General features: G+C 37.0%; 1 protein-coding gene across 2 annotated transcripts in view; it reads right to left on the reverse strand.

Annotated features, from left to right (window-relative positions):
- Positions 1–26354, reverse strand: part of UNC13B (unc-13 homolog B) — a 224849-nt gene that overhangs the window by 146539 nt on the left and 51956 nt on the right. For both annotated transcript variants that reach the window (XM_060300789.1, XM_030884175.2), the window contains exons 2-7: positions 24437–24466; positions 21579–21678; positions 17580–17697; positions 16310–16433; positions 7263–7336; positions 1713–1770 (exon numbers count right to left, since the gene is read on the reverse strand). In XM_060300789.1, the coding sequence (XP_060156772.1) occupies positions 1713–1770; positions 7263–7336; positions 16310–16433; positions 17580–17697; positions 21579–21678; positions 24437–24466 (504 nt within the window). The remainder of the gene's footprint in view (positions 1–1712; positions 1771–7262; positions 7337–16309; positions 16434–17579; positions 17698–21578; positions 21679–24436; positions 24467–26354) is intronic.

Below are 26354 nucleotides of genomic sequence, written 5' to 3' on the forward strand. Positions count from 1 at the left end.
AAAAAAATACATATATATATATTAGAGAGTAGTCAAAAGACAGGAATGGTCTATGCACATAAAAACAAATTAGCTGGTAAACATATAAAAAATGTAAGAGAATTAATAAACGTGCTGATTATTATAGTCTCTTATTTCCTCCTGCCCTCTAGGCATTTGCTCTTTAATCACTTGAACTGCATTTCATCAAATGGACCCAGGAAGGAATGGCAAGAGAAATATCAATCGTTCTATTTCACTTCTCATTAGCAGTCCTGGAAAAAGATTTAAAAGATTAAAAACTCAAAATTAGCTCATTACAATGAGTTTTGGAAATGACGTATAGACTTTAATTCACAACTTGGTCTTCAATTCAGATTCTTGTGGTCTCCCACGACCCTAAATATTTGATAAATCCTAGTTCCTAAATGACAAAAACAAAAGTAATAAGTCATATGAAAAATAGGTTTTCCTTAAATAAAGAAAAAGTGTTGACCTCTGCCAGTGGTCTTACTTTTATCAGCAAAGTAAGTAGCCAATAGAATGGAAGGCAACCAATGGATTTATAAACCATGAATGGAGGTTTTCCTTTTCAGAAACAATATGAAGGAAGTAGTATAACATAGTGGTTCAATGCATAGGCTATAGAGTCAGATTGTCTATATCTGAATATTTACTTCACCACTTACTACCTATGTGATCTGTGGCAAATAACTCCATCTCAGTTTCCTCATCTTAAAAATGAGGAAAACAGTAAAATCTATGTCTTAGGGTTGTTGTGAAGATTAAATAAGTTAGTATATTTTAGCTCTTACAGCAGCATCTGGCATACCATAAAACCTCAAAATACGTTAGCTGCTGTGGTTCTTATTATTACTAGTATTACTACAATAACTACTACCACTATCACCACCACTATCAACCTGCAGTTGCTAAAAGTTTGGCATTGATTCAGAAACACTATAGCAAAACAAAAGAAACACAACATATGCACACCCACCCCCACAGGTTGAAAAAGTGAAAGAGAACTGATTTCAAGTCAGTCCTTCAGTATCTCTTCAAGCTCTTCTGAGAGAAGCTGAGAAGATACCAATATACCAACAATGCACGGCTCATTTCAAGAAGTAAAATGTGTGGTCTGGATAAGTTAATCTCAGAAGAAATGACAAGTTCTCTCACTCAGTTAATCGTTTATCAAACTTTACTGAGGCTTACTATACTATGTATCAGGTATTGAGCCAGATACTAGGAATACAAATGGAAGATTCTATATCTTTAAAAATTTTGCTTTCTTGTCAAAGAAATATACATAGATTATAACATATGATAGGTTATACGATGGAAGCAGAGAAAGATCTAAGCTAGACTGTGGAGAAGGAGGAAACAGCATGAAGATTTCCCAGAGGGGGTAACATTTAAACTGAGCCTTAAAGGATAATAACAGATAAATGGGGACAGAATGGGAGAAAACATTCCTCCAGGGGTAAAAGCAGGCAAATGGGGAAAAAAGAATACCATTGCCCTACCTATAGCCACACAAAACCAAAAGATCTCTTCTTAAAGCTAAAGGACAGATAGCCATTGGCAGTATGGGCCTGAATAAGGTATATTTCTGGAATATCTCCTGTTTATACATACCACATCTCCAACCTCCCCAACTCAAAATAAGCCACATTTAGAGAACTGACAGAAAGTTGTGATTAAGAAGATTCAAAGACAAGTTTCTCACTTACAACACTGGGCGGCAGCAGTAGGCAATGGTTTCCTCTGGCTTTCTTCTTGACTAGAATACTAGAGGCAGAAAGGATAAACAAAAACAACAAACAAAAAAAAAAAACATAGTAAGAGGCCCAAGTAAAGAAGGAGAAAAACAAAACAACAACAAAAAAACTATAGCTACCTATAAAAAGGTTTAGCATTTGACTAGAGTCAAATTTCTTATCAAACAGAAACCGATCATCCTGCTGCTGATTTCCCTGTGTGATCCTGACATACAGGCCAGACTAACAGATATGGCATTGGCCCAATGCAACAGGCTAAAGCAGGATAGCAGGAAGGCTGTTCTGACCAAGGGCACCTGGGCACCATTCCAGCTCTACCAGGCAGCTGTAGAAGGCTTAGCCTTAGAAGTTCAGAGGACTTAGAAAACTCAAATAATATACAGATTTCCCCATTTGGGTGGTAGAACTGAAAATCTCTCTGAGACTTGAGTTTTCCCCATCTTTAAAAAGATGAGGCTTCTTCCCTCACAAGGTCACGTGGGAAGTGAAATTACTTACATAAGCATCTGGTATTTACTAGTGTCCCCTTCCCAGTTATACTCTAACCTCCCCAACACAACCCACCACTATCACCACCTAAAAACAGAGTACTGAAGCCATAGAAAGAAAGTTCTATAAAAGGGAGCCACATTAAGTTCAAGTCTTGAAGATGGACAAGATTTGGAAAGGCAAAACAAAAAGAAAAAGGTATAAACAAATTAACACAGGTACACAGAGTCTGGAAGAAAAAATGGCTTGGTTCAGAGCCCATTGGAGGATTGGGAAAACATAACTTGGTCTAGCAACTTGCAAATATAACTTGCAAATATGAGTTTTCATCCTGACTCTGCCATTTATTAATAAATTGTAAGATTCTGGGCAAGACAGAGCTTCTCTAACACTGAAGGAGTCATTCATTCAACAGATATTTCTTGAGTGCCTATTATGTGCAAGGCCTTGTTCCAGGCACTGGGGGAATAGAGTTTGTAATCATGGTAAAGAGTTTAGATTTTACTCTAGTCTATTGAGAAGGTATGTAAAGTTTTAAACACTAGAGGGATATGACTTCATTATACTTTAAAAATCACTCTGGCTGCTGTGTGAGAAGAACTATAGGCAACCAGAGGGGAAATAAGACTAATTATTGCAATTATCCAGATGAAAATTGATGGTGGTTTACACATGAGTGTTAGTGGTGAAGGGCATTTCAAGTGGTTGGATACAAAATACAAAACACTTTTTGTAAATAAATATACTTTTATATATAAAGTACTTTACAAGAAACAAACTACGATACAAATATCAGAGGTAGACAGTGCTATTACTACTTCGGGGAAGGATCAGGCACAGTTTAAACAATATAATAGTATTAGTAAAACTATCAATCATAAAAAAGTTCAAAACTTCTTAAAGGCTAAACAACCCACTCCAAAGTAACAAAGGGACTTGGTTATAATAACTATTATAAATAATGGTGATTTTTATAGGCAGTACACAGGCACAAGAGTGACAAAATCATAAAACTTTAAGCATTAAACTAGAAGAATTCAGACTTAATAGATGAGTGTAGATATTTCCAGCAGACGTATTTAATGAATCTCTTTCAGGTCCAAAGCAGAATGCTGAAGACCAGCTAGAGCCTAATTAATAATATTAAGAGAGCTAAGGAAAAAAATCCATAATACCTATGTACAAGAAAATAAAAGTAGTAAAAGTAAGGAAAATTATAGGCCAATCTCATTTATGAATACAGATGCAAAAATCCTAGATTACCAAACCAAATCATATGACATTTATTTATCATAAATAAGTCTTTATATTTCTGTGTGAATATGTACGTATATGCATGAATGCTGGCATATAAATTTTCATGTATCATGACCAGAAGGACTTTAAATGAAAGGACAGTTCAATATCTGAAAATCTATTCATGCAATTCACCACACAGACTAAAGGAGAAAAACTATGTGATCAAACAATGCAGAAAAGATCTTGATAAAATCCCTTACTTTTTCATGACAAAATATCTTAGAAAATCAGAAAGAAAATAGAATTTCCTTAATCAGATAAAGGGTACCTATCAAAATCTACAGCAAATATCATACTTCAAGATTTATGAAGCATTCCCCTTATAGTCAGGAAAAAGACAAGGCTTCCCCACTCTCACCATTAAAAATTACACAGCATGTTTTACACAATGAATTTTTAAAAATAAGCGGTCACCAAAAACAAGGAAAGTCTGAGAAAATATTACAGCCAAGAGAAGCCGAAGGAGATATTACAACTGAATGTAACCCAGTGTCCGTTATGGGGTAATGGAACTGAAAAAACGCATGAAATAAAAACTAAGGAAATTTGAAAAAAACTAAGGATTTTTATTTAATAAAACAAAAATAAATAGAAATATAAAATATTAACTTTTAGTTAATAATAATATATCAATATTGGCTCATTAATTGTAATAAATGTACCATATTAATGTAAAATGCTAATAATAAGGAAAACTAGAGGGAGGGGGAGGGTAAGATGTGATATGGAAGCCCTCTCTACAAACTGCTTAATATTTAAGTCTGTTAATAAAAACATATGTAAAAATTTCACTTAAAAAATAAGACATAAGGATTGAAAAGAGATAAAAACTTATTATTCAAAGATGCAAAAACTAAAAAACCCAAAGGAATCTCTAAACTAGTAGAATTAATAAGAGTTGGTGAATAAGATCAATACTAAAAAAAAAAAAATCGAGCAGCATTGCCTTATATAGATAGCAATGACCTATTAGAAAGTGTAATTTTTAAATATACCATTCACAATGATTAGGAATAAACCTAACAAAAGAAGTGTAAAAAGTGAATGGAGAGAATAGGTTTTCCTCCTAGAAGACTTCTCATCTTTTGATGCTTAACTATATTTATTAGGTTCCTGCTTATTGTCTGTCTCCTCCTATTTGATCCAAGAGGACATTGGTCTTTGTTTTAACTTCTGATGTATACCAAGCACCTATGACAGGGCCTGGTACACAGTGTTCAATAAGTTATCTGGTGAATAAATGACTAAATGAATGTCACCAATAAATGGACAAATGCAAATTTAAATGATAAAGCTCTAAACTCATTAGATTAGCACAAATTTTAAATCTGGCAATAACAAGTATCAGTAAGGATACAGAGCAGCAGAAAAAGTGGAATATAAATTGGTATAATTATTTTAGAGAACAACTTAGCAACATCCAGTAACGTTACACAGAGCACATTCCACAACAAAGCAATTCTATTTCCAGGTATATAGCCAGAGAATCTCCCATACATAAGCAGAGAGAAACAGGGTCAGAGATGTTCACTGAAGCATGCATTTATAATAGTGAAAACCTAATTTTCCATGAGTAGGAAAAGTAATAAATAGTGATACATTTCCACTCTGTCAAGTGGTAGATCCCTAGGCCAGTCTTGACCCAAGAGGCTGCTGTGGATGGGAACTGTTGCACACCATAAGAAAAAAAAAGATAAGATTCTACATTGTGTTTTTAAAATGGTTTTGCAGCAAGTATGACCAAATTTTGATAATCATTGAATCTTGGAGATAAGTGTACAGGTTTCATTTTACTAGTCCTTCAACTTTTATATTTGTTTAAAATTTTTTCATGATAAAAATAGAAAAAAGAAAGGAAGACGCTCCCACTAACCAAAGATGAAACGAGTTTAGTATCAAAAAGAATAAAGATTGCAATGGATTGAAACACAAATATATCAAAATCCATAAATTGATAATAATATCCCACTAAAAAAAAGAAAACAACTCACTGGTCACCTTGAGAAGCTGCTTATGCAACACTCATTATTTTGAAAATTGCTAAAGAGAATGTTTTTCTTGCACGGACTTTATTTCAAGTGAACCAAACAGCTGATGAGGCAGACAAATCATAGATAATAAATGCTGAAGAGATGATATAATTAGAAAATCATCATTGTGCAACCCTAATAAAATAATGATTATTATTTGCTGCTAAAACCATTAGGTAAAAGGCTTGTGGGATCACTTTAAAATGGATGAAATAGGCTGACACCAAGTTGAATCCACTGTGTAATTTTAACATCACTAAAAGAGAGGCAAGATATAATCTGCCTACAAAAAAACAAAAAAAGATAATGTTGTGAAATCCTAATCCCCAGTACCTATGAATGTGACCTTATCTGGAAATAGAGTCTCTGCAGATGTAATCAAGTTAATCCAATGACTGGTGCCCCCACAAAAATCAATGGAAATTTGAACACAGACACAAAAAGAGATGACAACGTACTGTGAGGACAGGCAGACACAACCCAGGAAGGCATGTGATAGTGGAGACAGAGACTGAAATAATGTGTCTATAAGCCAAGGAACAGCAAAGACTGCTAGGAAGCACCAGAAAGTAGAAGAAAGGCATGGGACAGCTTCTTCCTCAAAACCTCCAGAAGGAACTGATCCCACCAACACCTGATGTCAGAATTTTAGCCACCAGAACTGTGAGAGAATAAATTTCTGTTGCTGTAAGCCAACAGTATGTGGTACTTTGTTTTGGCAGCCCTGGGAAACTAACACACACATCAAATCACTGCATTTTGGCTTCCTGTACTAACCTATGGATATTGACCATTAATTGACAAATCCAATGGCTCCACTTCATTACTCATCTTCTTTGCTCTCGGTAATATTTCACACTGTCAAGAATTTCTGCCTCAAAACTTTTTTTTTCCTTTCTTCCATAAACCTTTTTCTGGTTCGCCTACTCTCTCTTTCAGGCAGCTCTTTCTCAGTCTCTTTTGTTTCTCAGGATTCTACCTTTGATGTTTCCCAAGGTTTTGTCCCTGTTCTTCAATACTCTTTCTACATACTTTACCTGAGTGAGCTTGCTACAAATATCTTGATAAATCCAAACTCTATACCCGACCTCATCATACCCTGAGCTTCAGATTCTCACATTAGGTTGCTTACCAGATGTTTCCTAACAGGTTGCTTACCAGACAAATTTTCTAATAGCCCAACATGCCCTAAATTAAAAACCTTATCTTTTCCCTCCACCACCACCAACAAAAACACTCCCCATTCTTGCTGGCCCAGGTTGAGCTGATTGTGTTCTATTCTGTGCACAAAACTCATCTCTGGAAATAAGTTAGGACAGCAGGACTAAGCAATGCAATAGTCTAAACATTCCTAAAAAGAGCACATAATAAGGATACATATCCAAAAATCTGGGAACAAGCAGGAAAAAAAGGCTTCTGCTCATCTGTGTAACAAGAGGACAGATTCCCTAGTATAAGCTTGCTCCCCAACAGTCTAGAGCCAGACTAGGGCCAATTCAGCCACTTCTGGGGGACAATGGGAAGAAAAGAAAAAGCAGACAGATCTTTCTAATAATAGGCAATCTTCTAGCTACCTTTTTTCGCTAATGCAGTTTAAATTCTTTCATTCTTCAACATGTTCCTGAGTCACTCCCTTATAGCGTCCTATAAAGACACTCTTTACATTGTAAAAAACAGTTCCTACCTCATTGTCAGTTCCCAAGGCATTGATTTGCTCCAATTTGTAGGTCCAATATCTGGCTTCCTCCTCTGGGATATCTATCACAAAAAAGAAGAAACCACATTACCAGGCTAATAATTTAATCATAGGTTGATAATACTTTATTCAATCATACAATCTAAGTTAGAAGGGTGGTGGTGATGGACTAATTTTACTGATGGCTTGGTTCTTGCCATGAACATTATCTTGAATCTTCACAAAAACCAAAATAATATATTATTATTCCCAATGAATGAGAAGACAATATTGTTAAGATGTCAATACCTCCTAAAATGATTGAAAGATTCAACACAGTCGCTATTAAAATCCCAATATTTTTTTTACAGAAATATAAAACCCCATCTATATGGAATCTCAACAGACCCCAAATACCCAAAATATTCTTGAAAAGGAAGAACAAAGCTAGAGGACTCATACTTTCTTATTTCAAAACCTATTAAAAAGCTATAGTAGGACTTCCCTGGTGGCACAGTGGTTAAGAATCTGCCTGCCAATGCAGGGGACACGGGTTCGAGCCCTGGCCCAGGAAGATCCCACATGCCACAGAGCAACTAAGCCCATGCACCACTACTACTGAGCCTGAGCTCTAGAGCCCGCAAGCCACAACTACTGAGCCCATGTGTCACAACTACTGAAGCCCACGTGCCTAGAGCCCGTGCTCCGCAACAATAGAGGCCACAGAAATGAGAAGCCCGCACACTGCACCGAAGAAAAGCCACTGCTTGCCACAACTAGAGAAAGCCATGCACAGCAATGAAGAACCAAAGCAGCCAAAAATAAATAAATAAATTTTTTTAAAAAGCTATAGTAAATCAAAACGGTATGCTACTGACATAAAGACAGACATATAGACCAATAAAAGAGAATAAAGAGCCCAGAAATAAGCCCTTACATATATGATCAAATGATTTTTTTCAAGGGTACCAAGAACATTCAATGGGGAAAAGCATCCTTTCAAGAAATGGTGCTGGGACTTCCCTGGTGACGCAGTGGTTAAGAATCTGCCTGCCAATGCAGGCGACACTGGTTCAAGCCCTGGTCCGGGAAGATCCCACATGCCGCGGAGCAACTAAGCCCGTTGCCACAACTACTGAGCCTGCACTCTACAGCCTGTGAGCCACAACTACTGAGCCCATGTGCCACAACTACTGAAGCCCATGCGCCTAGAGCCCGTGCTCTGCAACAAGAAAAGCCACCGCAACAAGAAGCCCGTGCACCACAACAAGGAGTAGCCCCCACTCGCCACAACTAGAGAAGGCCCGTGCACAGCAACGAAGACCCAATGCAGCCAAAAATAAATAAATAAATAAATAAATAAATTTACTTTAAAAAAAAAGAGAAATGGTGCTGGCACTACTAAATATAAAATGGACAGAAAACGGGGACCTGCTGTACAGCACAGGGAACTATATATTTTGTGGTAACCTATGAGGGAAAAGAATCTGAAAAAAAAGAGATGTCTATGTATTTTAACTGGATCACTTTGCTATACACCTGAAACTGACACAACATAGTGGATCAACTATACCTCAATTAAAAATGCAAAAATAAATAAAATCTTATTTTAAAAAAAAATAAATTTTTTTAAAAAAAGAAAGAAAACATAGGCAGAACACTCTGACGTAAATCACAGCAAGATCTTTTTTGATCCACCTCCTAGAATAATGAAAATAAAAACAAAAATAAACAAAAGGGAACTAATGAAACTTAAAAGCTCTCACAGCAAAGGAAACCATAAACAAAATGAAAAGACAACCCATAGAATGGGAGAAAATATTTGCAAACAAAGTGAACAAAAAGGGATCAATCTCCAAAATACACCAACAGCTCATGCAGCTCAATATCAAAAAACAAACAACCCAATCAAAAAATGGGCAGAAGATCTAAACAGACATTTCTCCAAAGAAGACATACAGATGGCCAAGAGGCACATGAAAAGATGCTCAACATCACTAATTATTACAGAAATGCAAATCAAAACCACAGTGAGGTATCACTTCACACCAGTCAGAATGGCCATCATTAAGAAATCTACAAAAAATAAATGCTGGAGAGGGTGTGGAGAAAAGGGAACCCTCCTATACTGTTGGTGGGAAAGTAACTTGGTACAGCCACTATGGTGAACACTATAGAGGTTCCTTAAAAAACTAAAAATAGAGCTACCATATGATCCAGCAATCCCACACCTGGACATATACCTGGAGAAAACCACAATTCAAAAAGATATATGCACCCCAATGTTCATTGCAGCACTATTTACAATAGCCAGGACATGGAAGCAACCTAAATGTCCATCGACAGATGAATGGATAAAGAAGATGTGGTACATATATACAATGGAATATTACTCAGCCATAAAAAAGAATGAAATAATGCCATTTGCAGCAAAATGGATGGACCTAGAGATTGTCATACTGAGTGAAGTAAGTCAGACAGAGAAAGACAAATATATGATATCACTTATATGTGGAATCTAAAAAACAAATGGTACAAATGAACCTATTTACAAAACAGAAATAGGGTCACAGATGTAGAAAACAAACTTATGGTTACTAATGGGGTGGGGAAGGATAAATTGCGACCTTGGGATTGACATATATATAAAATAGATAACTAATAAGGACCTACTATATAGCACAGGGAACGCTACTCAATAATCTGTAATGACCTATATGGGAAAAATCTAAAAAAGAGTCAATATATGTATATGTATAACTGATTCACTTTGCTGTACAGCAGAAACTAACCCAACATTGTAAATCAACTATACTCCAATAAAAATTAATTTAAGAAAAAGAAAGAAATGGTGCTAGGATAACTGAGTATCTACAATGCACAAAATGAAGGTGGACCCTTATTTAACATCATATAGAAAAATTAACAGAAAATGGATCAAAACCTAAATGCAAGACCCCAAACTGGAAAACTCTTAGAAAAAAACATAGGGCCAAAACTGCACAACCCTGGATTTAGCAGTGATTTCTTGGATAGGACACCAAAGGCACAGGCAACAACAACAAAAAATAGACAAATTAGACTTCATTAAAATTAAAAACTTTTCTGCATCAAAAGACAGTATCAACAGAATGAAAAAGTAACCCACAGAATAGGAGAAAATATTTGCAAATCATATATCTGATAAGGGATTAATCCCCAGAATATATAAAGAACTCCTAAAACTCAACAATAACAAAAACCCAATTCAAAAATGGGCAAAGGACTGCTGGTGGGAATGTGAATTGGTTCAGCCACTATGAAAAACAGTATGGAGGTTCCTTAAAAAACTACAAATAGAACTACCATATGACCCAGCAATCCCACTACTGGGCATATACCCTGAGAAAACCAAAATTCAAAAGGAGTCATGTACCAAAATGTTCATTGCAGCTCTATTTACAATAGCCCAGAGACGGAAACAACCTAAGTGCCCATCATCGGATGAATGGATAAAGAAGATGTGGCACATATATACAATGGAATATTACTCAGCCATAAAAAGAAACAAAATTGAGCTATTTGTAGTGAGGTGGATAGACCTAGAGTCTGTCATACAGAGTGAAGTAAGTCAGAAAGAAAAAGACAAATACCGTATGCTAACACATATATATGGAATCTAAGGGAAAAAAATGTCATGAAGAACCTAGGGGTAAGGCAGGAATAAAGACGCAGACCTCCTAGAGAACAGATTTGAGGTTATGGGGAGGGGGAAGGGTGAGCTGTGACAGGGCGAGAGAGAGTCATGGACATATACACACTAACAAACGTAGTAAGGTAGATAGCTAGTGGGAAGCAGCCGCATGGCACAGGGATATTGGCTCGGTGCTTTGTGACAGCCTGGAGGGGTGGGATAGGGAGGGTGGGAGGGAGGGAGACGCAAGAGGGAAGAGATATGGGAACATATGTTTATGTATGACTGATTTCACTTTGTTATAAAGCAGAAACTAACACACCATTGTAAAGCAATTATACCCCAATAAAGATGTTAAAAAAAAAAATGGGCAAAGGACTTGATAGATGTTTCTCCAAAGAAGATATAAAAATAGCCGAAAAGCACATAAAAAGATGCTCAATCATTAGGGAAATACAAGTCAAAACTACAATGAGATACCACTTCACACCCATTGGGATGGCTACTATCAAAAAAAAAGGGGGAAAAACCCAAAAAAACAAAATAACAAGTGTTGGCGAGGATGTGGAGAAATTGGAACCCTCGTACACTGTTGGTGGGAATGTAAAATGGTACAGCTACTATGGGTAACAGTATGATGATTCTTCAAAAAATTAAAAATAGAATTACCATATGATCCAGAAATTCCACTTCTGGGTATGTACCCAAAAGAACTGAAGGCAGAATCTCAAAGAGATATTTGCATACCCATGTTCACAGCATTATTCATAATAGCTAAAATGTGGAAGCAACCTAAGTGCCCATCAATGAATGAACAGATAAGCAAAATGTGATATACACATACTAGGGAATATCATTCAGTCTTAAAAAGGGAGCAAATTTTGACATACGCTACAGCATAGATGAACCTTGAGGATATTATGCTAAGTGAAATAAGCCAGTCACAAAAAAACAAATACTGTATGATTCCAATTGTATGAGGTACTTAGAGTAGTCAAAATTGGAGATAGAAAGTAGAATGGTGGTTGCCAGGGGCTGGGGGCAGAGGGGAATGGGGAGTTACTGTTTAATGGGTATAGAGTTTCAGTTTTGCAAGATGAAAAGAACTATGGATATGAATAGTGGTGATGGTTCCACAGCGTTATGAATGTGTTCATACCACTGAATTGTATCTTTTAAATGGTTGAGATAGTTAATTTTATGTTACATGTATTTTACCACAATAAAAAAAGAGTAAAGAAAAATGGTACACATACCCTCATTGTATATATTTAAGATGGACTATAACAACTTCCAAAAAAAATGCAACATCTTTTAAAAACATCAAATGTGGGCATCCCTGGTGGCACAGTGGTTAAGAATCCACCTGCCAGTGCAGGGGACACGGGTTCGAGCCCTGGTCCGGGAAGATCCCACATGCCTCGGAACAACTAAGCCTGTGCGCCACAACTACTGAGCCTGCACTCTAGAGCCCATGGGCCACAACTACTGAAGCCCGTACGCCTAGAGCCTGTGCTTCACAACAAGCAAAGCCACCGCAATGAGAAACCCACACACCGCAAGGAAGAGTAGCTCCCGCTCGTTGCAAGTAGAGAAAGCCCGCGTACAGCAATGAAGACCCAACGCAGCCAAAAAGAAAAATAAAATAAAAATTTAAAAATCATAGTTGATTTGGCTCCAGAGCCTGGGCTTTTAATTTAAACTGTAATATATTTAACCACTCCTCTTGTTGGGTACTTAGATTGTTCAAAGTTTGTACTATTATAAATAGTACTGCAATAAACATCCTTGTAGCTCTGTATTTTTCTCCTTAAAACTATTTTGAGGGGTGAGGTAAGTAATACATGCACAATGGTTTAAAAAGTTACTCAGGGAAAATTAGGTCTCCCTCACAAATCAGTTATCTTTCTTTCTTATAGGGTACCACAATTAATGCTTTCTTGTATATCGTTCCAGGGGCAGTCTTTGAATCTATAAGCATATATGTAGACCCCCAACCCCTATTAAAAACACAAATAGTAGCATATTCTAACACATTCACTGTCCCTTGCTGTTTTCTACTTAACAATGTATTTTGGTGAATTTGTTCTACATCAGAACTTATAGACTGCAGCAGAGCAGCTCTTCCTCCTCTCTCACTTATTTTCAACAAGTGCAAAGTAAACCATTTTATGGCTGAGGAGTGCTGTACAAATTAGGTAGTAAATTACTTGAAGGTTTTATTATAAGACTTTGAAATATTGCCACCAATTGCTGAAGAGCGGTTTGAGGGGAAGGAGGTGAAATTTTGGATAGGAGGGACAAAGGAGAAAGGACTGTATTTGATTCCTTCATGTGGATTACTAAAAAGTGTACCTGTTTAAATGTCACCAAAGTTGACCTGATCCATATTTTGTCTCAGTGTTTCTCTTTTGTGCTGAATATATGGGTACGTTTGATTTTCTTTTTTAATTTTTTTTTATTATTTTTTTTTGCCAAATCAGAGAAAAAAAAAAACCATTTAAAGTCTCTAGAGATGGTCCTAAGAGCACACAGCAAATGAAGAAATATATATTCAAGAAAATCTACTACAACTTTAAGAATAGCCAATTTCTGCTGTATTTGAACCAAGACCCATCCCCACCCACCCCCCTCCCAATTCAACAAGACAGAAACTCCATTCCAGACTAGTATAGCTGAGAACACAGCATTAAGAATACAAGCAACTAAGCCACAAGCAAGAACTCCAATTGCTTTTCTCTTCACCTGCAACTTGGCCTACAGACACACAAGAAAGTCTTCTTTTCTATTTTTCTGAAGTAATAGTTGCTCTGAGTTTAGTTATTTCTGAGCTTACTGGAAAATCATGCCATTTTTGCTCAAATCACCATAAGGTACAAGATATAAATAGACTGAAATCATAAGACAGCAGCAACAACACTAGTATACATGAATATCAGTAAACAGTCAAAATTAAAACTGAATAAAGTTAAATTAAACAAGATACCAACATTTAAAAATTGGGAAATTACAGGGGCTTCCCTGGTAGCACAGTGGTTGAGAGTCCGCCTGCCGATGCAGGGGACACGGGTTCGTGCCCCGGTCTGGGAGGATCCCACATGCCGCGGAGCGGCTGGGCCCGTAAGCCATGGCCGCTGAGCCTGCGTGTCTGGAGCCTGTCCTCCACAACGGGAGAGGCCACAACAGTGAGAGGCCCGCATACCGCAAAAAAAAAAAAAAAAAAAAATTGGGAAATTACAAAATGTTGGCAAAGATATGCAGAAAAGAGACACCTGAGACATAGTTGGCAGAAATATAAACTGGTACAATCTTTTTTTTTTTTTTAACACAAGCAACTTGGCAGTACTAGGAAGAGTAACGATACACATACCTTGTGACCTATTCTTTATTTAATTAATTTTTATTGGAGTATAGTTGGTTTACAATGTTGCGTTAGTTTCTACTATACAGCAAAATGAATCAGCTATACATATACATATATCCCCTCTTTTTTGGATTTCCTTCCTTTTAGGTCCCCAGAGTAGACTTGCCTGTGCTTTACGCAGTATGTTCTCATTAGTTATCTCTTATACATAGTATCAGTAGTGTATATATGTCAATCCCAATCTCCCAATTCCTTCCACCTGCCCTGCTTTCCACCTTGGTATCCATACTGTTTGTTCTCTACGTCTGTGTCTCTATTTCTGCTTTGCAAATAAGATCATCTATACCATTTTTCTAGATTACACATATATGCATTAATATACGATATTTGTTTTTCTCTTTCTTTCTGACTTACTGCACTCCATATGACACTCTCTAGGTCCATCCACATCTCTACAAATGACCCAATTTCGTTCCTTTTTATGGCTGAGTAATATTCCATTGTATACATGTACCACATCTTGTTTATCCATTCCTCTATTGATGGACATTTAGGTTGCTTCCATGTCCTGGCTATTGTAAGTAGTGCTGCAATGAACATTGGGGTGCATGTGTTGTTTGAATTATGGTTTTCTCTGGGTATATGACTAGTAGTGGGATTGGTGGGTCATAGGGTAGTTCTATTTTTAGTTTTTTAAGGAACCTCCATACTGTTCTCCATAGTGGCTGTACCAATCTTCTTTCCCATCAACAGTATAGGAAGGTTCCCTTTTCTCCACACCCTTTCCATTATTTCTTGTTTGTAGATTTGACCTATTCCTTAAATTCTACTTTAAGCAATTTATCCTAGATTCATAAATGGGCATAGATAAAGCTATTCATTACAGTGGTATATCAAAAAAAACTGGAAACAACCTACATGTCAATCAATAAAGGATTGCAAAAAAAAATAGGATTGGTTAGATAACTTATGACATAAAGCAGCTGTTGAGATCAGCAAGATAGATCTTAAAGTATAACATGAAATGATGTCCAAGATAATATGCTTTAGTTTATACAATACTATCACCATATATAGTACATAGAGTATGACCCAAATTTTGTCAAAATAAATTTCTAGAGAAGAAATTTCTTGTGCCTAAACCAAGACACAAGAAAGTTAACAGTGGCTTATTTCTGGGGAATGCAAAGGAGGTCAAAAGAAGGAGGAAGAGAAACTTAACTTTTTATCCATGTACATTTCCATGCTATTTGAATTTTTATAAGGAACATGTATTTTTGTGTGATTTTTTTCTTTTTCCTTTTTTTTGGCTGTGTTGGGTCTTCATTGCTGCGTCGGCTTTCTCTAGTTGTGTTGAGCCCGGGCTACTCTTCGTTGTGGTGCATGGGCTACTCATTGCAGTGGCTTCTCTTGTTGCGGAGTACAGGCTCTAGGCGCAGGCTCAGTAGTTGTGGCTGGCAGGCTCTAGAGCACAGGCTCAGTAGTTTCAGCGCACAGGCTTAGTTGCTCCACAGCACGTGGGATCTTCCCGGACCAGGGCTAGAACCCTGTCCCCTGCGTTGGCAAGTGGATTCTTAACCACTGAGCCACCAGGGAAGCCCTTTTTGTGTGATTTTTAAAATTACGTTGTAAATTACTATTCTATTTATTAGTGCTACTTCAATGCTTAAATTAACAAATCACAAGGTATATATTCACTTCAAGGCAATAAATGTTAAAATATTATCAAAAGAATAAATCATTGATATTCTCTGACAAGCAGGTATTTTATTATAATAAATAGTTATAAGAAACTAAATGACTTGAAAAGAATGCTTTCAGTGTGGATTCTTTAATGAGCACCATTCTAGAGTCTACTTTGCACATTCCTGAGCTAGGTGTTACAGGGAATGGAGTGGAAGACAGAATGCCCTGAAAGGATATGGCTGACAAAAGACACAGTAAGACAACAACTAACAAACAATTTCAAACAATGTGGTAAAAAGTATTAAATGTTTTTTAAAATCTAATCAGACTCACCAAAAGGCAACTCAAATCTTGCATCCAGCAAAATTTTATGGGGAGTTGGGTTTTTAGTTCCACAGATCTCATCATCTTTCATTAATGTCTCTGCCTCCAACGTGGACCATTCCCCAGGCCCTTCCTAGAAAAGAGATCTAAGATTAAACTTCACTCTTTCATGACTCCCCTCTTGGTTAAAGGGCCAGGTCTTTTTCTCTCATTTTCCTTGTCAGAGAGCTTCTGAGGGCCACTCACATATCCTAATGAGGCAAACACATCAGAGTCACCACCTGCCTCTGCTGTATGTGGCTTCTGTTCTCCCTCTTCGGTGGGAGAGCAGCTTTCACTGTGCTCAGCTTTCTGCCAGCCCACAGAGGATAGAATTTCCAGAGCGCTAAACTCAAAAACAAAGTATCTCCATGGATCAATATTTAATCTGTACAATACTTAATGACTATGTCACTTAATGTGTCACTATTTCTAATCACTAAAGAGCTAGTAACATGGCTAGTTAAATTGACCTGAACTGGGACCACAGTGAAAATATTCAAAGTGAGTGTCACAGGGAAATTATGCTGACTTATGTTCTAATCTGGTAAAGTGGAGTGGAAATTCAGTCTTGAAAATAGTGTATTAAGACAAGTGTGATTACCAATTGCCAAGCCTGTAGTTCCTTAAACTCTGTTAGGGTTATATGTGGAAGAAGGAAGACTGAAATCAGGTCCCTGGGATAGGTGACTCAAAGAGCTGGCTGAGGAAGTTTAATGGGACTCCTCTCAGAACAGTGTCTTAGAGGGAATGCAGAAGCCACAGGTATCCTAGATCGATCCTCTCTCTCTCTCTCTCTCTCTCTCTCTCTCTCTCACACACACACACACACACACACACACACACACACACTCTCTCTCTCTCACTCTCTCTCTCTCTCTCTCTCCCTCTCCCCCCACCCCTCTCTCCCCCTCCCTCGCACTCCCCTCCTTCACCCTGCTGATCCCACCCACCCCACCACCACCACACACACACAGAGTACTCAGAAGGGGCTATCTACCTGATAAGGCTAAATAGGTACTCTGGCACCTCTGAGTTCAGTCACAGGGCAGAGGGAAGGCCTTAGATAAAATCCCCTGAACCTCTCGGTGACATTAGGAGTAAGCTGGTTTTATGTCCTCTAATTAGGAAGGGGGCAGAGAAATCTGAGATATATGGATGAACATTAGCTGAATGGAGCTAGGATGCAGAGAAGCAAGGGCTAGAACCCTACCTCCAAATGGGCAATGCACTGACTGACCTCATCTGACTGACGAATTGTCTTCAGTGCAATCCACACAGTCCCCACCATGGTGTCCCAGATCAGTCCTTTGTTCCATACTTCCACACTTAGACCCAGGTCCAGACGACTAATCTCACTGAAGGAAAGAAGAAAGCCCTTTTTTAGAAAACCAGGTAATATGAAAGAAACATCTACATCTCCTGTTTTGCTAAACCTTGAGTATGTCCTGATCAGGATCCTGTCATCAGGGAAAAATCAAAATGTCCCTAATCCTGCAACCACTCTTTAGGTTCCCAGAAACCTATGTAGGGTATGCACAGAAAAATGCCTCTGTCAGTCTGTCCCCTCTCCTTTGGAGCTACAATCATTGTTACACTAATACAGTTTCACAAGAACAATGAAGCCAAGCAATGAGGGCATTACTGCCAGGAATGTCTGCCTACAATCTCCAAACTTAAGCAACAGTTTTATATGTTTTATTGTAATACTAGCACTGCCTGCAACTTATACCTCTGGATACAGGGAACTATGAGGAGAAAGCAAGGCTTCTTTATGACAAATATGAAAGGGAATCCAAGCAAAAGTAAAAGGGCCCATGAGAAGATCTAAGTTTGATGGGAACTTGTGGTCAGAGGCAGGTGAGGGATACTGGAGTGTGCTAGTTCATTATCAGTTAAAGCAGGTACTGTCACTGATAAACAAAATGATCACAGGATAATGATAAACACAATGATTTTCCTGTAATAATAACTAGGAAAAATTATTTAAAAAGAAATTATTCCAGGGAGCCAGGTGACCACTAAGCAAAAGCAGTGTCATACATGGAAGAATATCAGCTTGGAAGTGCTAACTCAAAAATAATTATGGACTTAAGGTGAAACAAGCAAACGCTTATGTTAATGCTAAAAACATTCTCCAGAAAGCTCTTATGGAAACACAAGGTTATTTGAGGGGAAATGCAAGAAAGATGAGAAAAGGCCAATTCCAGCAGGAAAAGCAGAAAGGTATTCTCAGGAAAACAACAGCTATTCATCACATGTAGAAGTTTCAAGTGTGTGCTTTAGAGATAGCTTGGTTTCCCTGTTGTACTATTAAGATACATGTTCTCAGATTCACTAGTTTGGGATGTGGCCTTATAGCCATAAAATTCATATCAAGTGTGTTGAAAACAAGTGAAGTAAAGCAAATTTGCCCCTTTTACATAAATACAGCAGAACAGAAAAGTACTGAGTTCATTTTTTTCATTTATGTTCACTGACATGTACAATTCATATGGCTTGGTACATTGGGGAAGACACACAATATAGGACCTAGCTCCCATCTCTAAAAACTTCCAAGCTATCTGGAGAGCTGTTCAAAACCAAAAAGTAGGTGACCAAACCCAGCCACTATGTTAGGGCATTCACAGGGGGGAAACTGAGCTTTTGGCCCACAGTTTCATTCAGCCTAATTAACTGATTAGCCTTGGGAAAATATATGTAACAACCCCAAATCTTTTGAATCTGGAAAAGAAAAATTGCTTGGGGATACGTACACAATATTCCCAAAGCAAGTCCTAAATAGCGTCTCAAGCCAATAGCTAAAAGAAACAGCCAGAGGTCTTTCTTTACAGCTTGACTTGGACAGATAAAGAAGAAAATCTGTTCTTCAGGGAACTCTGGGGAATAAAGCCCAAACAATGAGGATATTTTCTGTGAGAAATATCTTATCTACATCTGCTCAAATGGCCCAACTAAGAGAAGTCAGAGAGCTCTGTTTATGCCTCATCCCCAGAGCTCTGGGGAAGTTCCTGTTCTGTTAACTCAATCAACAGTATATGTGCACACATGTATACAAGATTCTGAGCGAGGCAAATTCACAGTAAGTGAAGATGCCCTCCTTGCCCCTAAGAAATGAACAATCTAGTCCTGGAAATAGGACAAAGAAATACTAAAGATAAATGAGAAGTACCAAAATGAATATTAGATACTACCACATAATACAATAGGGAGAAAAAAAAAGGAGAAAGGGGAACAAGTGACCAGCAATGGAGTTACCAGTGACAGAAGAGCAGGATAGGAGGAATAAGGAATAGGAGCAGTAAGGTGGATAATGTAGCTAATAAAACCTGTGTGCAGAAGGAGAGAGGACAAAATTCACACAGCATCTCAAGGTGGGAGACAGAAGAAAAGTCACACATATCACAGTAGGGTTGAAAGAGTAAGTGCTATGGGAAACTGGAAAATAAACAAGTAAGAATAAAGCTACTATGCTGATGAGAGACTGCAGAAGATTGATATGTTTCACATGCTGGGAACAGTTATAACAGCGAGTGATTATTACAGCCAACTGGAAATCAAAAGAAAGCAGGATTGCTAAGTTTATATACCACAGCCAGAACTGTGGTATGGCTAACAGGGAAGAGACTTGAAAAAACTGTTCATAGCTGACTTTACACGAGTGAAGAAAAAACAAATGGTCTCACTCTGATGTCAATATAACAGATAGGAATAAATGAGGTTCATAATCTTGAGAGAGGGGCAACCAGTGAGAAATCTGACACCACTAGCCTCTTCTTGAAGCCCCAGTTCTTCAGCTTCCAGGACACTACTATCTCGTTTCTCCTTCTTGCTCTCTGTTCACTCCTTCCTAGTCCTCTTTATCCCCTCTTTAAATGCTGGTGCTCTCCAGGCTCAACCCCAGGCCCTTTTCTCACCCAACACACTCTCCCTAAGCTTTCTCATCTATGCCTATGGCTTCAACTGACCAAAATATTTCTCCAACCCCGGCTTCCATGAGTACCAGGTTCAAGTTTCTAACTTATCTTCTGTAACTTTCTTCTTACCTGTCCTATAAGAACTTCAAATATAAGCTTGTTCATAACTGATATATTATTGTCTCCTATCCTAATGAGTAGCTCACCACTCACCCAATCATCCAAGACAAGTCTTGGTTCTACCTCCTTAACATCTTCTATCCATCCTTTTCTATCTATCCTTCTGTTACTGTCTTAGCCCAAACCCTCATAATCTTAACCTTTAACTATTATAATAAAGTTTCCTAAATGGTACTATAAAAAGCAATATATTAAAAGCCCAGAGGATTGGAATGTTTCCCCATAAAAAGAGTCATCCTATACCTGAGATGGACTATAAAACTCGCAAAGCAATTTCACTTCAATCACAAATTTCACTGCAATTTTAATACATTTTCTTGGTTGACCCCCTTGTGCCCACCTTCCCAAAAAATAAGCATAACCTTGTAAGCAAGAGTAGACCTTTACAGATAAGGAAACTGACACTCAGAGAAGCTAAGTGATTTGGTCAGCCCTTCAAAATGATATTGTACATTTTTGTTCCCTTTCCTAGAGCAGAAAAAAAATTGCTGAAATTTAAGAGGAAAAAAGGAAATAGCAAGTTTTTAAAGCCAGAGCTTACAATCATAATATACTAAACTTTGTGTCATATGCAAGCAATTCTACTAATATTTACTCATTTTTATTAATTAGATGAAGGTAGAATTTTACTCCGTAAAGCAAAAGGATTATAAGCACAGACATCCTCATCTTCGAAAGCAGGTGACTTGGAAACACAAACACAGTCCTCACATGCATAACCACATTCCTTCAAGAAGCCTTCTGAGAATCAAAGAAAGATTAAGTTAGGTTTAATATCATGCTCAGTATGTTATACTATACCTAATTCTGACCACTAGGAAAATCTGACTAGGTAGTGTTTTCACCCATGTAAACTGAGCGTTTACTCGAATTCATAATTCGCCTCTGAAAATAGATTACAAATCGGGAGACAACAAAACTGCAGATGTACTTTACCTACCACACACCTCATTTGTTCCTTTCTCTAGTTTTCAAAAAGAATATTTAACATGCTATTAAAATGTGTTTTTAAATATTTAACGTATTTTATAAGTCTTAGATATACACAAAATCTTCAGCCTCTACTTGTTTAATCCAATGTGATTACCTTGGAAATATTGTCAAATGTTGTAGGCATGCTGCTGCTGCTGCAAAGTACTTACAACATAAAATCTTGTTCCCAGGAAGGTTGATCGCCACGGACTGCTACAGTTGTGCTCTTCACATTTTGCACTTTCAGGGTCACATATGTGTTAAATTTGTCTTTGAAAAAATGCAAACCAAAGATATAATACTTAGTGCTCAGATGGTTATCCAGTCTCACAAAGCCCTTGGAATTAAGTAATGTCCATATTACAGTATATATAAGAAAAAATGGAATTATATATTGTACAATATAGCATCATTCTAAGCAGAGAGGTACAGAAAAATTAGAAAACACACACTATTTTCAAAAGCATAATCTACAATAGTGTTTTTCAAATTTAAGGACTATATTTTATATTTGACCAGTAGATACACATATATATACATATAAACAAAAACAAAAGCTTTATGAAATACAAGATGTGATACATTGATATTTTTATTCTAATTTTTAAAATATTAATCATAATTAACTAAATTGACTTTATAGCCCACCTGCAGTTTGAAAAAATAATAATCTAATTGATCTTACAGGAAAGATAAGATATGCAAATTAATAAAATGTATAAAGAAATAAGTACCACAGAGAAAGCGAAAAAGTGCTAAAGGAAGGCAGAAGAAGAAAGAGTTACCTCTATTTGTTTACAGGGACAAGAATTGAGGAAAACTCCTCATAAAGGAAATGGATTTCAAGCTTTATCTATTCACCCTGGCCTAAAGCACAACTTACATTAAAAATATATATATTATCACAGAGTCAGAAAAAGGAAATTCTCTAACCCGAGAGTATAAATTGAGTACCAAACAAAGGTAGGCGGTCTGGATCTCAAAACTCAGAAATCTGACCTAAGACTTAACACAGCACATTTTGTTACTTCCTTTGTATCAGCCATGATGAGGGACACTGAATTGAGAGTTCACTTCTCTATGTAAGAAGTTAATCATAATTTTATAAAATGAAAAAAAAAGACTATCATTTTTGACTCATCAAATTGCCAAAGATTGCTTAAAACAATTACCTATGTTAAAGGTGTGAGAAGATGGGCACTGTCATGCACTTCTAGCAGAAGGTAAATCTTTCTCTTAAGTATCATAAAAAACTATGTAGTCTTATACCTACAATTATTCTACAATTATACCAAAGATATATGAGGATACAAGCCCACCCACATGAGGGAATTCCCATCCATATTTGGTAGTAGCAATGCAGTATACCCCTAAGCTGTTTTCTATCAGGATTCTGTACTCCATTCCCCATGACCAGACCAAAAGGAGATGCCACCCAAAAGCAGCCAGCCAATTCATAAGCTGACCAAAAGCTGAGACCAATATGATTCCCTCTCAAAAGATTTTCAGTAGGGAAAACAAAGAAATAGTAACAATTGATTGGTGCTGAAGCTTGAAGGAGAGGCATATAAATTCTATTGGAGCAGCCACTATGGGGTGTGTGCAAGACAGGTAAGCATAAAAAGCCTGCTGGATGAGAAAGGAGAGCAGAAAAGCTTTTCAGAAAGAAGAGAAGCCCTAACCCAGAGCCACTGGAGAGAGCAGTAGGCCCAGAAACTGCTTTAGTTCCTGTTGCACCCAGATTTGGTTTTTCAGATTTTCTTGGGTTCCCAATCGTGTTTTTTTCCCCATAATCCACAGTACCCTCCTTTTGCCCCCAGAAGGAACTAGAGTAAGTCTTTATAACTAACTTGACATTCAGTTAAGAAAATGTGTATTAAAGTAAGGAGATACCATTTTCACCTTCAGATGAGCAAAGATTAAAAAGTTTCATATTATCTAACGCTGATAAGGATTTGGGAAAACAGACACCCATATGCTTTTGGTCTGAGTATAAGCAAAATTTTTCAGAAATGCAATTTGGCAGCAGCTACCAAATTTGTTTAAAATACGTACCTTTGGCCCAACAATTCTCTACTTCTAGACTCTAGCATACAGATACATTTTCAAAAGCAGGCAATGTTAAATGCACAAAAACATTTATTGCTTATAATAGCAAAAAAATTGAAATGACCTGAATATTCAATAAGGGACCTAGAGTACAACAAAATTCTGGACACTTTTTTTTTTTAAGTAGGTTCTTGTTGGTTATCTGTTTTAAATATAGTAGTGTGTGTACAACTCTTTGAAAGAAAGAACCAGATATATGTATACACACATATACACAAGAAAAGACTTTCATGGTATGTTGTTGGAAAAAAAGCAGGTTGCACAAAGACATGTGTAGCTGATCCATTAGTGTATACATGCACATACACAGTAAAACTCTGAAAAGGTATATAAAAGCCTCAAAATAGTTACTTTTGAGAAGCAGAATTGAGTTGGCCAAGAGGTAAGGAGACTAACTTTTCACCGGACTGATATAGATTTCTTTAATGTTTTACGACAGCACTGTTTTTTTTCCACTTTTTGAAGTGTAACTGGCAATTAAAAATTGTATATATTTAAGGTGTACAATTTGATTTTATATATGTATACAGTGTGAAATAATCACCACAATCAAGCCAATTCACATTCCTCACCACCTCATAATTAGCATTTTCTGTGTGTGTGTGTGTGTGTGTGCGCGTGTGTGTGTTGAGAACGCTTAAGACCTACCCTCTTAGCAAATTTCAAGTATACAATACTTGTTAACCATAGACACATTGCTGTACATTAGCTCTCCAGAAATAATTCATTTTGCATAACTTAAACTTTGTACCCCCTTGACCAATCTCTTCCCATATTGATTTTTAATTAATTTAATGAACTTAGTGAATTTAACTAATTTAATCAATGAATCAAATGAAATTAATGATTTTTTGAAAGAATGTTTTTAAATCACAGCAAGTATGGGGAGAAGAACATAATAATTAAAGGCTGGCCTTACCTGGTGAACCCTGGAACTTGGCTCTTTTAACTGCAAGAGAGAAAAAAAGGACACCGTGAAGAATTCTTGCAAGTTAATTTATTTAACCAGCATTTATTGAGTAACTACTATGTGCCACTAGAGTTAGGACTAGATTTTTAAGTCTAAGTCATTAGAGAAAAGAAGCTGGGACTTCTGATCAAAGCTTGAATGCAGAGAGTTAGAAGGGCCCTTAAAAGTCATCCAATCTAATCTCATACTCCATGCAGAAATCTCTTACAGCTTCCTGACAAAGAGGTAGAGGGAACTAAATTACTCCTACGGCACCCAATTTCATGTCAGATAACTTTCTAAGGTTTAAATTATTTATGTTCCTTATTTAAAACCCATCATAGGAACTTCCTCATTCCACTCATGCCAAAAGAAGACCTTAACAGGCCAGATCTGGACAACAGTTTGTTTTTGTTTTTGTTTTTGTTTTTTTTGCGGTACGCGGGCCTCTCACCGCCGCGGCCCCTCCCGTTGCGGAGCACAGGCTCCGGACTCGCAGGTCCAGCGCCCATGGCCCATGGGTCCAGCCGCTCCGAGGCATGGAGCGGCTGGGATCCTCCCAGACCAAGGCACGAACCCGTGTCCCCTGCATCGGCAGGCAGACTCTCAACCACTGCGCCACCAGGGAAGCCCAGGACAACAGGTTTTAAACAAGAGTGAGAAGTAACTTCTTTCTGGGAATAAGCAGATATCAAGAAGAGTTCCTGTCCAAATTAAAGGTATCCAAACTGGAAGAGAAGAGGTAAAATTGTCATTATATGCAGATGACATGATACTAAATATATACTGAAAACTCTAAAGACTCCACGCAAAAACTATTAGAACTGATAAATGAATTCAGCAGGGTAGCAGGATACAAGATTAACATACAGAAATTGGTTGCATTTCTTTACACTAACAATGAAATATCAGAAAGGGAAAGTAAAAAAACAATCCCTTTTAAAATCACATCAAAAAATACTTAAGAATAAACCTCACCAAGGAGGTGAAAGACTTATACACCAAGAACTATAAAACATTGATAAAGGAAATTGAAGAAAATTTAAAGAAATGGAAAGATATCCCATGCTTTTGGATTGGAAGAATTAATATTGTTAAAATGACCATACTACCCAAAGCAATCTACAGATTTAATGCAATCCCTATTAAACTAAATTACATTTAGTTTAATAGAACTAAATGTAAGAGCTAAAACTATAAAACATCTAGAAGAAAACATAGGAGAAAATCTTACTGGCCTTGGGCGATTAGGCAAAGATTTCTTAAACTGGATACAAAAAGCATGAAGTTTAAAAGAAAAAAATTGATAAACTAGACTTTTTCAGAAGTTAAAACATGTATTCCTCAAAAGACTCTGTTAAAAAGTTATAGACCAAGAGGAAATATTTGCAAAATGTATCTGATAAGACTGATAAAGGACTATAAAAAAAATCTCAAAACTCAATATTAAGAAAGCAAAGAACCCATATTTTTAAAATTGGACAGAAGATTTGAACAGACACTTCACCAAAAAAAGATACACAGGTGGCAAATAAGCACATGAAAAGAAGCTCAATATCATTATTCATCAAGGAAATGTTAATTAAAAACATAATGAGATAGCACTATATACCCACTAGATGATCTAAAATTTACAAATCTGACAGAACCAAGCATTAATGAGGATGTGGACCAACTAGAACTCTCATATATTGCTGATGAGAACACAAAATGAAACAATCATTTTGGGAAACAGCTTAGAAGTTTCTTACAAAGTTAAACATATTTATCATATATTCCAGCAATTAGTCTTCTAAGTATTTACCCCAGAGGAATGAAAATTTATGTCCACACAAATACTTGTACATGAATGTTCATAAGAACATTATTGATAACAGCCAAAAACCTA

This window comes from Globicephala melas, chromosome 6 (assembly GCF_963455315.2).
Source record: "Globicephala melas chromosome 6, mGloMel1.2, whole genome shotgun sequence".
NCBI lineage: Eukaryota > Metazoa > Chordata > Mammalia > Artiodactyla > Delphinidae > Globicephala > Globicephala melas.